This window comes from Phyllobates terribilis, unplaced genomic scaffold (assembly GCF_046119375.1).
Source record: "Phyllobates terribilis strain yellow unplaced genomic scaffold, ASM4611937v1 Scaffold_9__5_contigs__length_417890890, whole genome shotgun sequence".
NCBI classification, from domain to species: domain Eukaryota; kingdom Metazoa; phylum Chordata; class Amphibia; order Anura; family Dendrobatidae; genus Phyllobates; species Phyllobates terribilis.
The window spans coordinates 174244073-174257775 of NW_027362769.1; the positions used below are offsets into that span (position 1 = coordinate 174244073).

Consider the following 13703-nt stretch of genomic DNA (forward strand, 5'->3'; position numbering starts at 1 on the left):
AGGGAGCCGCTGCGCTCTGTAGTCACAGGGCAGGTCCAAGGGCCGTCCTCACGTCACCGCATAAACCGGTCATTGAACCTCCATTAAAGGGGGTTTTCCTGTTTATGGAAAATGCCTCCTGTTCACAGGCACAGTTTGCTTTATAAATTGTGCTTTACTCGTACATCGGTTGGCTCTATCAATATACAGTTATGCTCATAAGTTTACACACCCCGGCAGAATTTTTCCTTTCTTGTTTCAGAGAATATGAATGATAAAAAAAAATCTTTTTCTGCACTCATGGTTATTGGTTGGGTGAAGCCATTTATTGTCAAACTACTGTGTTTTCTCTTTTTAAATGTTAATGACAACCAAAAACATCCAAATGACCCTGATCAAGTTCACATACCCTGGTGATTTTGGCCTGATAACATGCACAGAATTTGACACAAATGGGTTTGAATGGCTACTAAAGGTAACATCCTCACCTGTGACCTGTTTGCTTGTAATCAGTGTGTGTGCATAAAAGCTGAGTGAGTTTCTGGGATCCAGACAGACTCGTGCATCTTTCATCCAGCCACTGACGTTTCTGGATTGTGAGTCATGGGGAAAGCAAAAGAATTGTCAACGGATCTACGGGAAAAGGTAGTTGAACTGTATAACACAGGAAAGGGATACAAAAAGATATCCAAGGAATTGATAATGCCAGTCAGCATCGTTCAAACTGTTATTAACAAATGGAAAATCAGGGGCTCTGTAAAAACCAAACCACGGTCAGGTAGACCAACAAAGATTTCGGCCACAACTGCCAGGAAAATTGTTCGGGATGCAAAGAAAAACCCACAAATAACATCAGCTGAAATTCAGGACTCTGAAAACTAGCGGTGTGGCTGTTTCAAGATGCACAATAAGGAGGCACTAGAAGAAAAATGGGCTGCATGGTCGAGTCCCCAGAAAAAAGCCATTACTGCGTAAATGCCACAAAGTATCTCGCCTACAATATGCCAAACAGCACAGAGACAAGCCTCAAAACATCTGGAACAAGGTAATTTGGAGTGATGAGTCCAAAATAGAACTTTTTGGCCACAACCATAAACGTTACATTTGGAGAGAGGTCAACAAGGCCTATGATGAAAGGAACACCATTCCTACAGTAAAGCATGGAGGTGGATCGCTGATGTTTTGAGGATGTGTGAGCTACAAAGGCACAGGAAACTTGGTAAGAGTTGAAGGAAAGATGAATGCAGCACGTTATCAGCAAATACTGGAGGCAAATTTGCACTCATCAGCCTGGAAGCTGCGCATGGGACGTACTTGGACGTTCCAACATGACAACGATCCAAAACACAAGGCCAAGTCGACCTGTCATTGGCCACAGCAGAACAAAGTGAAGGTTCTGGAGTGGCCATCTCAGTCTCCTGACCTCAATATCATTGAGCCACTCTGGGGAGATCTCAAGCACGCAGGTCATGCTAGACAGCCCAGGAATTTACAGGAACTGGAGGCTTTTTGCTAAGAAGAATGGGCAGCTTTACCATCTGAGAAAATAAAGAACCTCATCCACAACTACCACAAAAGACTTCAAGCTGTCATTGATGTTAGAGGGGGCAATACACGGTATTAAGAACTGGGGTATGTGAACTTTTGATCAGGGTCATTTGGATGTTTTTGGTTGTCATTAAGATTTAAAAAGAGAAAACACAGTAGTTTGACAATAAATGGCTTCACCCAACCAATAACCATGAGTGGAGAAAGTCAGGCACTGTATGAATGATATGTCGCTTATCCATGTTATGTAAATATAAGCTTCTAACCTGACGTTAAATTCATCCATTGGTTTTATAAATTACTCTTTTGAAAGCTGAAACCCTCCCAAATTTGGTTTAGGTTAAGAAAATAAATTGGCATCAATGCTGAAATATTGATCATTTAATGAACACAGAATGGTCAGAATTTGGCAAGACAAAAGTTTTGTTGACTGGTCATATAATGCACCCAATCCTAGTTTACATCCTCACCAGTGCTCAGTAAATGATCGGTTAATTAGTGGGTGTGTATAAAAAGAAACCCAGCACCCCAGACCTTCACTTGAACTGCAACTTGAGCTCTGACAACATGCCAAAAATCCACCCTGAGACCAAAGCCTTGATTATCAAGAGGCTGAAGACCAGATCCACTGCAGAGGTGGCTGGCACCTTTAATGTGTCTCAGAGTCAAGTACAAAGAATTAAAAAAAAGATTTGAAGAGACTGGAGATGTGTTTGACAAACCCAGGTCCGGCAGACCCCGCAAGACAACTGCTCAGGAGGAACGTTTGTTGGTTAGAAAATCCAAAGTAAGCCCCTCTTCCACTGCAGCAGAGCTCCAACAGGCCTGGTCACCTCAAGTCCCTGTGTCAACTAGAACAGTTTGTAGGATTCTGTCTCGAAATGGCCTCCATGGTCGAATCCGTGCCCAGAAGCCAGCACTAAACAAAAGGCAAATAAAAAACCGTGTGGCATTTGCAAAGTCCCACAGCCTGCTAAACAGATGGACGCTGGAAAAGTGGCAGAAGGTGGATTTCTCTGATGAATCTTCAGTAGAATTACACCACAGCCGCCGCAAATACTGCAGGAGACCTACTGGAGCCCGTATGGATCCAAAATACACCCAGAAAACAGTTACATTTGGTGGTGGAAAGATCATGTTCTGGGGTTACATTCAGCATGGGGTCTGCGAAACATTTGCAAGGTGAAAGGCAATATCAATAGCCTAAAATATCAAGAAGTATTAGCTACCTCTTACATTCCAAATCATAAAAGGGGTCAGATTCTGCAGCAGGATGGTGCTCCATCTCATACATCCATCTCTACAACAAAGCTCCTCCAGGCAAAAAAGATGAAGGTGCTGAAGGACTGGCCAGCCCAGTCACCAGACATGAACATCATTGAGCAGGTTTGGGGTAGGATGAAAGAGGAAGCTTGGAAGACAAAACCAAAGAATCTAAATGACCTCTGGGAGGCATGTAAGACGGCATTCTCTGCTATTCCTGATGACTTCATTAATAAATTGTATCCATCATTGTTGAACCTCATGGATGCCGTCCTTCAAGCTCATGGAAGTCACACAAAATATTAAATATGACTCCAATAGCACCACAACTCCATTCACCAATGTTATGCGACATATATTTGTATTTTAAGATAACTATTTGTCTGAATATCACATTACTTTCTGTGGGCGACAAAACGTTTGTCTTGCCAAAATCTGACCATTCTGTGTTCATTAAATTATCAATATTTCAGCATTGATGCCAATTTATTTTCTTAACCCAAACCAAATTTGGGAGGGTTTCAGCTTTCAAAAGAGAAATTTATAAAACCAATGGATGAATTTAACGTCCGGTTATAAGCTTTTATTTACATTACATGGATAAGTGACATAACTTCTGTCAGGGAGTGTATTCTGTGAAACAAGGCCAAGAATGGAAAATGTCTGCCGGGGTATGTAAACTTTTGAGCAAAACTGTACCTTAAATGATGGCCTTAAAGCTGCTGCATGGGCACCTTACTTGTTTCCTACCCTTGTAGAAGGTACCTAAGCAAATTAAAGGGCATGTCTGGTGTATTTAAACCATCTCCTCAGATGCTGCAGCCTTCACATCATGCCAATCATTCTTGTGATTGACTGACTGCAGGGGTCATGTGAATGATGGAGTTGATGTCGTCACTGTTGGACAAGTAAGAATTACTGTCATCTTGAAAAGGTGACCCCTTAAAGGGGGTATTTTCAAGTAATTACCGTAAATTGCTTTAATTAGACAGCATGAAAGTCGGCAAGTTTGCAATTGACTTTTTTTTTTTTTTCTATCTGCTGTCATTCTCCTGCAAAGAGAGCTTTTATCTATCATAGTGTACAGCTGGTTTCAATGGAGCTAGACTTAGAGCCTGGTGGAGAGTAACGCAGTAGTTAACCCCTCCCCTGGAATACAACAACTCCTAGTAGCCCAGTCGCCTGTCTCCAAGCCATTCATTTCTATACAGCAGGTCTTTGCTCCCCCCTCCTCCTCGGCTCCTGACAAGCTGCTGTTATATATGTTGTAAAATCACCAATCAGTGCTGCAATGTGAAAAACTGCAGTTTTTTTTGGGGGGTGGGAGTGTTTAATGTATTTTTTAAAACATTTTGAATTGTGCAAGATCAAAATAAGTTTTGAAAAATTATGGGTGATTTTTATTTCTTTTAATTCTTTTAGTCCACTTAGGGGAAACTTGAACCTATGATTATTTCATATTGCAGTATGTGAAGAAGTTAGATGAGCTATGAAATCCAACATGGCAGCAATGGTAACCCATCGGCACCCCGCAATCCGTACTGGTGTGGTAATAATCTGGTATTTCTCCTCCCTCTACTGTCACTCAGACTGGACATGGTAATAGGAGATGGTGAAGTATCCACTGCAACCAACGGGGATGATGGTTTAGCACAGGAGTCTAAAACACACGAGTTGCAATCTGCTGTGCATGGGCACCGGCGTTCTCGCAGTGATCAGGACTCAGTCCACGAGCTGCAATCTGCTGCGCATGGGCACCGGCGTTCTCGCAGTGATCAGGACTCAGTCCACGAGCTGCAATCTGCTGCGCATGGGCACCGGCGTTCTCGCAGTGATCAGGACTCAGTCCACGAGCTGCAATCTGCTGTGCATGGGCACCGGCGTTCTCGCAGTGATCAGGACTCGGTCCACGAGCTGCAATCTGCTGCGCATGGGCACCGGCGTTCTCGCAGTGATCAGGACTCGGTCCACGAGCTGCAATCTTCTGCGCATGGGCACCGGCGTTCTCGCAGTGATCAGGACTCGGTCCACGAGCTGCAGTCTGCTGCGCATGGGCACCGGCGTTCTCGCAGTGATCAGGACTCAGTCCACGAGCTGCAATCTTCTGCGCATGGGCACCGGCGTTCTCGCAGTGATCAGGACTCAGTCCACGAGCTGCAGTCTGCTGCGCATGGGCACCGGCGTTCTCGCAGTGATCAGGATTCAGTCCACGAGCTGCAATCTGCTGCGCATGGGCACCGGCGTTCTCGCAGTGATCAGGACTCAGTCCAGGGATTCTGCCGACTCTCATCACTTTTTCTTTTTCCTTCTGTTGAATATCCTTGGACGCACATTGAATAGAAGTGTATTGTGGTGCAGAGAGCCCATCGACTCCCTGCACCACAATGCCTACACCGACCGCTGGGCCGTCAGCTGCTGTTGGTGCGCCCGTCACGGGCAGCGCATCACGTCACTCGATGACCCGGCTGTTAGCGGAGGAAGAGGACATTGTTTGCTATGGGGACAGGAGAGAAGAATAGTTTTGGTTTTTTTTTTACGTATATTTTGAAGAGCAGCAGGAATGAGGACTATTACTTATAACATTACAGGATGAGGGCCAGAACTAATATATGGGGCCATTTGTAAGGAAATTATTACTGGGGCCAAAGGGGGATTTAAAGTATGGAAAAATCTAATTAAACTTTTTTTTTTCAATGTGTGACCCAATTACCTGTCCACGTTTGAGACCCCTGGTGTAGCAGGTGAACTCTTTCTATAACTATCGCATACAGAGAGGATGGATTTTCTCTTATATGGGGGTTAGAGACTTTTTAGGCTGCACATAGTGATTCAGCTCACATCCACATGTAGCTCTGCGCTGGACTCTCAAGCGTTAAAGGGGTATTTTACAGCTTTAAATCCGCATGAAGGTAGCGCCAATCACACTGACGGACACCATGATGGATCCTCATCCTCCGTTTATTTGGGGACAGTTAAACCCAAGTTACACATAAGTCACAGTAAAATGAATTCAGATCCCAGAGGACTATGAATTATTTCTTCAGACAGTACAATTTTTATTATTCCCCCCCACCCCCTTATAAAACCCCAGTTCACAGCCAGTGGGTTTGATCGGCTCTGCTCCCCACGATCTCCCAGCTGAGGGAGCAGTGATGAAATATTTTTTATTATTCTTGGGGACGAGGGGACAAAAGCGGAAGGTTATATATTTAATGGGACAAAACGAACACGAATAAAAGGTGTGGTTTTTTAGAAGAGTCCTTTTGCCTTCTTTAGCGTCTGTTTCTTCCACTCGGGCAAAGCCTGAAACTCTGCGCGAGAAATCCCGAATATTCCAGTAAAATCTTCATTGTTCAGATATTCCTGAAATAAAAAGCGGGAAGGTCACGGAGCCGATAACCACCAAAAACAGAAGATGTACAAACGGCGAGAGCGATAAATTATCTGTGATGTGTGCACTACGGCAAAAACACTGGTAAGATACAGCATAAGACGCCTAAGGGCAACTACTGCCAATTATAAAAAAATCTATATAGGACATATTCTTGTACATGGGGGCAGTATTATAGTAGTTATATTCTTGTACATGGGGAGCAGTATTATAGTAGTTATATTCTTGTACATGGGGAGCAGTATTATAGTAGTTATATTCTTGTACATGGGGGGCAGTATTATAGTAGTTATATTCTTGTACATAGGGGGCAGTATTATAGTAGTTATATTCTTGTACATGGGGAGCAGTATTATAGTAGTTATATTCTTGTACATGGGGGGCAGTATTATAGTAGTTATATTCTTGTACATAAGGAGCAGTATTATAGTAGTTATATTCTTGTACATGGGGGCAGTATTATAGTAGTTATATTCTTGTACATGGGGGGCAGTATTATAGTAGTTATATTCTTGTACATAAGGAGCAGTATTATAGTAGTTATATTCTTGTACATGGGGACAGTATTATAGTAGTTATATTCTTGTATATAGGGGGCAGTATTATAGTAGTTATATTCTTGTACATAGGGTCAGTATTATAGTAGTTATATTCTTGTACATAGGGGTAGTATTATAGTAGTTATATTCTTGTACATAGGGGGCAGTATTATAGTAGTTATATTCTTGTACATAGGAGCAGTATTATAGTAGTTATATTCTTGTACATAGGAGCAGTATTATAGTAGTTATATTCTTGTACATTGGAGCAGTATTATAGTAGTTATATTCTTGTACATAGGAGCAGTATTATAGTAGTTATATTCTTGTACATAGGGGCAGTATTATAGTAGTTATATTACAGTACATAGGAGCAGTATTATAGTAGTTATATTCTTGTACATAGGAGCAGTATTATAGTAGTTATATTCTTGTACATAGGAGCAGTATTATAGTAGTTATATTCCTGTACATAGGAGCAGTATTATAGTAGTTATATTCTTGTATATAGGGGCAGTATTATAGTAGTTATATTCTTGTACATGGGGGCAGTATTATAGTAGTTATATTCTTGTACATAGGAGCAGTATTATAGTAGTTATATTCCTGTACATAGGAGGCAGTATTATAGTAGTTAAATTCTTGTACATAGGGGTAATATTATAGTAGTTATATTCTTGTACATAAAGCAGTATTATAGTAGTTATATTCTTGTACATAGGAGCAGTATTATAGTAGTTATATTCTTTTACATAGGAGCAGTATTATAGTAGTTATATTACAGTACATAGGAGCAGTATTATAGTAGTTATATTCTTGTACATAGGAGCAGTATTATAGCAGTTATATTCTTGTACATAGGGAGCAGTATTATAGTAGTTATATTTTTGTACATAGGGGCAGTATTATAGTAGTTATATTCTTGTATATAGGGGCAGTATTATAGTAGTTATATTCTTGTACATGGGGGCAGTATTATAGTAGTTATATTCTTGTACATAGGAGCAGTATTATAGTAGTTATATTCTTGTACATAGGGGCAGTATTATAGTAGTTATATTCTTGTACATAGGAGCAGTATTATAGTAGTTATATTGTTGTACATAGGAGCAGTATTATAGTAGTTATATTCTTGCACATAGGAGCAGTATTATAGTAGTTATATTCTTGTACATAGGAGCAGTATTATAGCAGTTATATTCTTGTACATAGGGGGCAGTATTATAGCAGTTATATTCTTGTATGTAGGAGCAGTATTATAGTAGTTATATTCTTGTACATAGGGTGCAGTATTATAGTAGTTATATTCTTGTACATACGGAGCAGTATTATAGTAGTTATATTCTTGTACATAGGAGCAGTATTATAGAAGTTATATTCTTGTACATAGGGAGCAGTATTATAGAAGTTATAGTCTTGTTCATAGGGAGCAGTATTATAGTAGTTATATTCTTGTATATAGGGAGCAGTATTATAGTAGTTATATTCTTGTACATAGGGGCAGTATTATAGTAGTTATATTCTTGTGCATAGGAGCAGTATTATAGTAGTTATATTCTTGTACATAGGGGGCAGTATTATAGTAGTTATATTCTTGTACATAGGAGCAGTATTATAGTAGTTATATTCTTGTACATAGGGGGCAGTATTATAGTAGTTATATTCTTGTACATAGGAGCAGTATTATAGTAGTTATATTCTTGTACATAGGAGCAGTATTATAGTAGTTATATTCTTGTATATAGGGGGCAGTATTATAGTAGTTATATTCTTGTACATAGGAGCAGTATTATAGTAGTTATATTCTTGTACATAGGGGGCAGTATTATAGTAGTTATATTCTTGTACATAGGAGCAGTATTATAGTAGTTATATTCTCGTACATAGGGGGCAGTATTATAGTAGTTATATTCTCGTACATAGGGGGCAGTATTATAGTAGTTATATTCTCGTACATAGGGGGCAGTATTATAGTAGTTATATTCTCGTACATGGGGGCAGTATTATAGTAGTTATATTCTCGTACATAGGTGCAGTATTATAGCAGTTATATTCTTGTACATAGGGGCAGTATTATAGTAGTTATATTCCTGTACATAGGGGGCAGTATTATAGTAGTTATATTCCTGTACATAGGGGGCAGTATTATAGTAGTTATATTCTTGTACATAGGGGCAGTATTATAGTAGTTATATTCTTGTACATAGGGGCAGTATTATAGTAGTTATATTCTTGTACATAGGAGCAGGATTATAGTAGTTATATTCTTATACATAGGGGGCAGGATTATAGTAGTTATATTCTTGTACATAGGGGCAGTATTATAGTAGTTATATTCTTGTACATAGGAGCAGTATTATAGTAGTTATATTCTTGTACATAGGGGCAGTATTATAGTAGTTATATTCTTGTACATAGGGGCAGTATTATAGTAGTTATATTCTTGTACATAGGAGCAGTATTATAGTAGTTATATTCTTGTACATAGGGGCAGTATTATAGTAGTTATATTCTTGTACATAGGAGCAGTATTATAGTAGTTATATTCTTGTACATAGGGGCAGTATTATAGTAGTTATATTCTTGTATATAGGGGCAGTATTATAGTAGTTATATTCTTGTACATAGGAGCAGTATTATAGTAGTTATATTCTTGTACATAGGGGGCAGGATTATAGTAGTTATATTCTTGTACATAGGGAGCAGTATTATAGTAGTTATATTCTTGTACATAGGAGGCAGTATTATAGTAGTTATATTCTTGTACATAGGAGGCAGTATTATAGTAGTTATATTCTTGTACATAGGAGCAGTATTATAGTAGTTATATTCTTGTACATAGGGGCAGTATTATAGTAGTTATATTCTTGTACATAGGAGCAGTATTATAGTAGTTATATTCTTGTACATAGGGGCAGTATTATAGTAGTTATATTCTTGTACATAGGAGCAGTATTATAGTAGTTATATTCTTGTACATAGGGGCAGTATTATAGTAGTTATATTCTTGTATATAGGGGCAGTATTAAAGTAGTTATATTCTTGTACATAGGAGCAGTATTATAGTAGTTATATTCTTATACATAGGGGGCAGGATTATAGTAGTTATATTCTTGTACATAGGGAGCAGTATTATAGTAGTTATATTCTTGTACATAGGAGGCAGTATTATAGTAGTTATATTCTTGTACATAGGGGCAGTATTATAGTAGTTATATTCTTGTACATAAGAGCAGTATTATAGTAGTTATATTCTTGTACATAGGGGCAATATTATAGTAGTTATATTCCTGTACATAGGGGGCAATATTATAGTAGTTATATTCTTGTACATAGAGCAGTATTATAGTAGTTATATTCTTGTACATAGGAGGCAGTATTATAGTAGTTATATTCTTGTACATAGGAGGCAGTATTATAGTAGTTATATTCTTGTACATAGGAGCAGTATTATAGTAGTTATATTCTTGTACATAGGAGCAGTATTATAGTAGTTATATTCTTGTACATAGGGGGCAGTATTATAGTAGTTATATTCTTGTACATAGGGGGCAGTATTATAGTAGTTATATTCTTGTACATAGGAGGCAGTATTACAGTAGTTATATTCTTGTACATAGGAGGCAGTATTATAGTAGTTATATTCTTGTACATAGGGAGCAGTATTATAGTAGTTATATTCTTGTACATAGGAGGCAGTATTATAGTAGTTATATTCTTGTACATAGGGGCAGTATTATAGTAGTTATATTCTTGTACATGGGGGCAATATTATAGTAGTTATATTCTTGTACATAAAGCAGTATTATAGTAGTTATATTCTTGTACATAGGGGCAGTATTATAGTAGTTATATTCTTGTACATAGGAGCAGTATTATAGTAGTTATATTCTTGTACATAGGAGCAGTATTATAGAAGTTATATTCTTGTTCATAGGGAGCAGTATTATAGTAGTTATATTCTTGTATATAGGGAGCAGTATTATAGTAGTTATAATCTTGTACATAGGGGCAGTATTATAGTAGTTATATTCTTGTGCATAGGAGCAGTATTATAGTAGTTATATTCTTGTACATAGGGGGCAGTATTATAGTAGTTATATTCTTCTACATAGGAGCAGTATTATAGTAGTTATATTCTTGTACATAGGAGCAGTATTATAGTAGTTATATTCTTGTACATAGGAGCAGTATTATAGTAGTTATATTCTTGTACATAGGAGCAGTATTATAGTAGTTATATTCTTGTACATAGGAGCAGTATTATAGTAGTTATATTCTTGTATATAGGGGTCAGTATTATAGTAGTTATATTCTTGTACATAGGAGCAGTATTATAGTAGTTATATTCTTGTACATAGGGGGCAGTATTATAGTAGTTATATTCTTGTACATAGGAGCAGTATTATAGTAGTTATATTCTTGTACATAGGAGCAGTATTATAGTAGTTATATTCTCGTACATAGGGGGCAGTATTATAGTAGTTATATTCTCGTACATAGGGGGCAGTATTATAGTAGTTATATTCTTGTACATGGGGGCAGTATTATAGTAGTTATATTCTCGTACATAGGTGCAGTATTATAGCAGTTATATTCCTGTACATAGGTGCAGTATTATAGCAGTTATATTCTTGTACATAGGGGCAGTATTATAGTAGTTATATTCCTGTACATAGGGGGCAGTATTATAGTAGTTATATTCCTGTACATAGGGGGCAGTATTATAGTAGTTATATTCTTGTACATAGGGGCAGTATTATAGTAGTTATATTCTTGTACATAGGGGCAGTATATAGTAGTTATATTCTTGTATATAGGGGCAGTATTAAAGTAGTTATATTCTTGTACATAGGAGCAGTATTATAGTAGTTATATTCTTATACATAGGGGGCAGGATTATAGTAGTTATATTCTTGTACATAGGGGCAGTATTATAGTAGTTATATTCTTGTACATAGGGGCAGTATTATAGTAGTTATATTCTTGTACATAGGAGCAGTATTATAGTAGTTATATTCTTGTACATAGGGGCAGTATTATAGTAGTTATATTCTTGTACATAGGGGCAGTATTATAGTAGTTATATTCTTGTACATAGGAGCAGTATTATAGTAGTTATATTCTTGTACATAGGGGCAGTATTATAGTAGTTATATTCTTGTACATAGGAGCAGTATTATAGTAGTTATATTCTTGTACATAGGGGCAGTATTATAGTAGTTATATTCTTGTATATAGGGGCAGTATTAAAGTAGTTATATTCTTGTACATAGGAGCAGTATTATAGTAGTTATATTCTTGTACATAGGAACAGTATTATAGTAGTTATATTCCTGTACATAGGAGCAGTATTATAGTAGTTATATTCTTATACATAGGGGGTAGGATTATAGTAGTTATATTCTTGTACATAGGGAGCAGTATTATAGTAGTTATATTCTTGTACATAGGAGGCAGTATTATAGTAGTTATATTCTTGTACATAGGGGCAGTATTATAGTAGTTATATTCTTGTATATAGGGGCAGTATTATAGTAGTTATATTCTTGTACATAGGGGCAGTATTATAGTAGTTATATTCTTGTACATAGGGGGCAGTATTATAGTAGTTATATTCTTGTACATAGGGGCAGTATTATAGTAGTTATATTCTTGTACATAGGAGCAGTATTATAGTAGTTATATTCTTGTACATAGGAGGCAGTATTATAGTAGTTATATTCTTGTACATAGGGGGCAGTATTATAGTAGTTATATTCTTGTACATAGGAGCAGTATTATAGTAGTTATATTCTTGCACATAGGGGCAGTAATATAGTAGTTATATTCTTGTATATAGGGAGCAGTATTATAGTAGTTATATTCTTGTATATAGGGGGCAGTATTATAGTAGTTATATTCTTGTACATAGGAGCAGTATTATAGTAGTTATATTCTTGTACATAGGAGCAGTATTATAGTAGTTATATTCTCGTACATAGGGGCAGTATTATAGTAGTTATATTCCCATACATAGGTGCAGTATTATAGCAGTTATATTCCTGTACATAGGGGGCAGTATTATAATAGTTATATTCTTGTACATAGGGGCAGTATTATAGTAGTTATATTCCCATACATAGGTGCAGTATTATAGTAGTTATATTCTTGTACATAGGAGGCAGTATTATAGTAGTTATATTCTTGTACATAGGGGGCAGTATTATAGTAGTTATATTCTTGTTCATAGGGGGCAGTATTATAGTAGTTATATTCTTGTATATAGGAGTAGTATTATAGTAGTTATATTCTTGTACATAGAGGCAGTATTATAGTAGTTATATTCTTGTACATAGGAGCAGTATTATAGTAGTTATATTCTTGTACATAGGGGCAGTATTATAGTAGTTATATTCTTGTACATAGGGGCAGTATTATAGTAGTTATATTCTTGTACATAGGAGCAGTATTATAGTAGTTATATTCTTGTACATAGGGGCAGTATTATAGTAGTTATATTCTTGTACATAGGGGCAGTATTATAGTAGTTATATTCTTGTACATAGGAGCAGTATTATAGTAGTTATATTCTTGTACATAGGGGCAGTATTATAGTAGTTATATTCTTGTATATAGGGGCAGTATTAAAGTAGTTATATTCTTGTACATAGGAGCAGTATTATAGTAGTTATATTCTTGTATATAGGAGTAGTATTATAGTAGTTATATTCTTGTACATAGAGGCAGTATTATAGTAGTTATATTCTTGTACATAGGAGCAGTATTATAGTAGTTATATTCTTGTACATAGGGGCAGTATTATAGTAGTTATATTCTTGTACATAGGGGCAGTATTATAGTAGTTATATTCTTGTACATAGGAGCAGTATTATAGTAGTTATATTCTTGTACATAGGGGCAGTATTATAGTAGTTATATTCTTGTACATAGGAGCAGTATTATAGTAGTTATATTCTTGTACATAGGGGCAGTATTATAGT

At 36.9% G+C, this 13703-nt stretch overlaps 1 protein-coding gene across 2 annotated transcripts in view; it reads right to left on the reverse strand.

Moving 5' to 3' along the window:
* Positions 1-5730: 5730 nt before the first annotated feature.
* The window catches only part of VIL1 (villin 1), a 54405-nt gene continuing 46432 nt past the window's right edge, over positions 5731-13703 (reverse strand). For both annotated transcript variants that reach the window (XM_073647408.1, XM_073647409.1), the window contains one exon: positions 5731-6153. In XM_073647408.1, the coding sequence (XP_073503509.1) occupies positions 6040-6153 (114 nt within the window). In that variant the 3' untranslated portion in view covers positions 5731-6039. The remainder of the gene's footprint in view (positions 6154-13703) is intronic.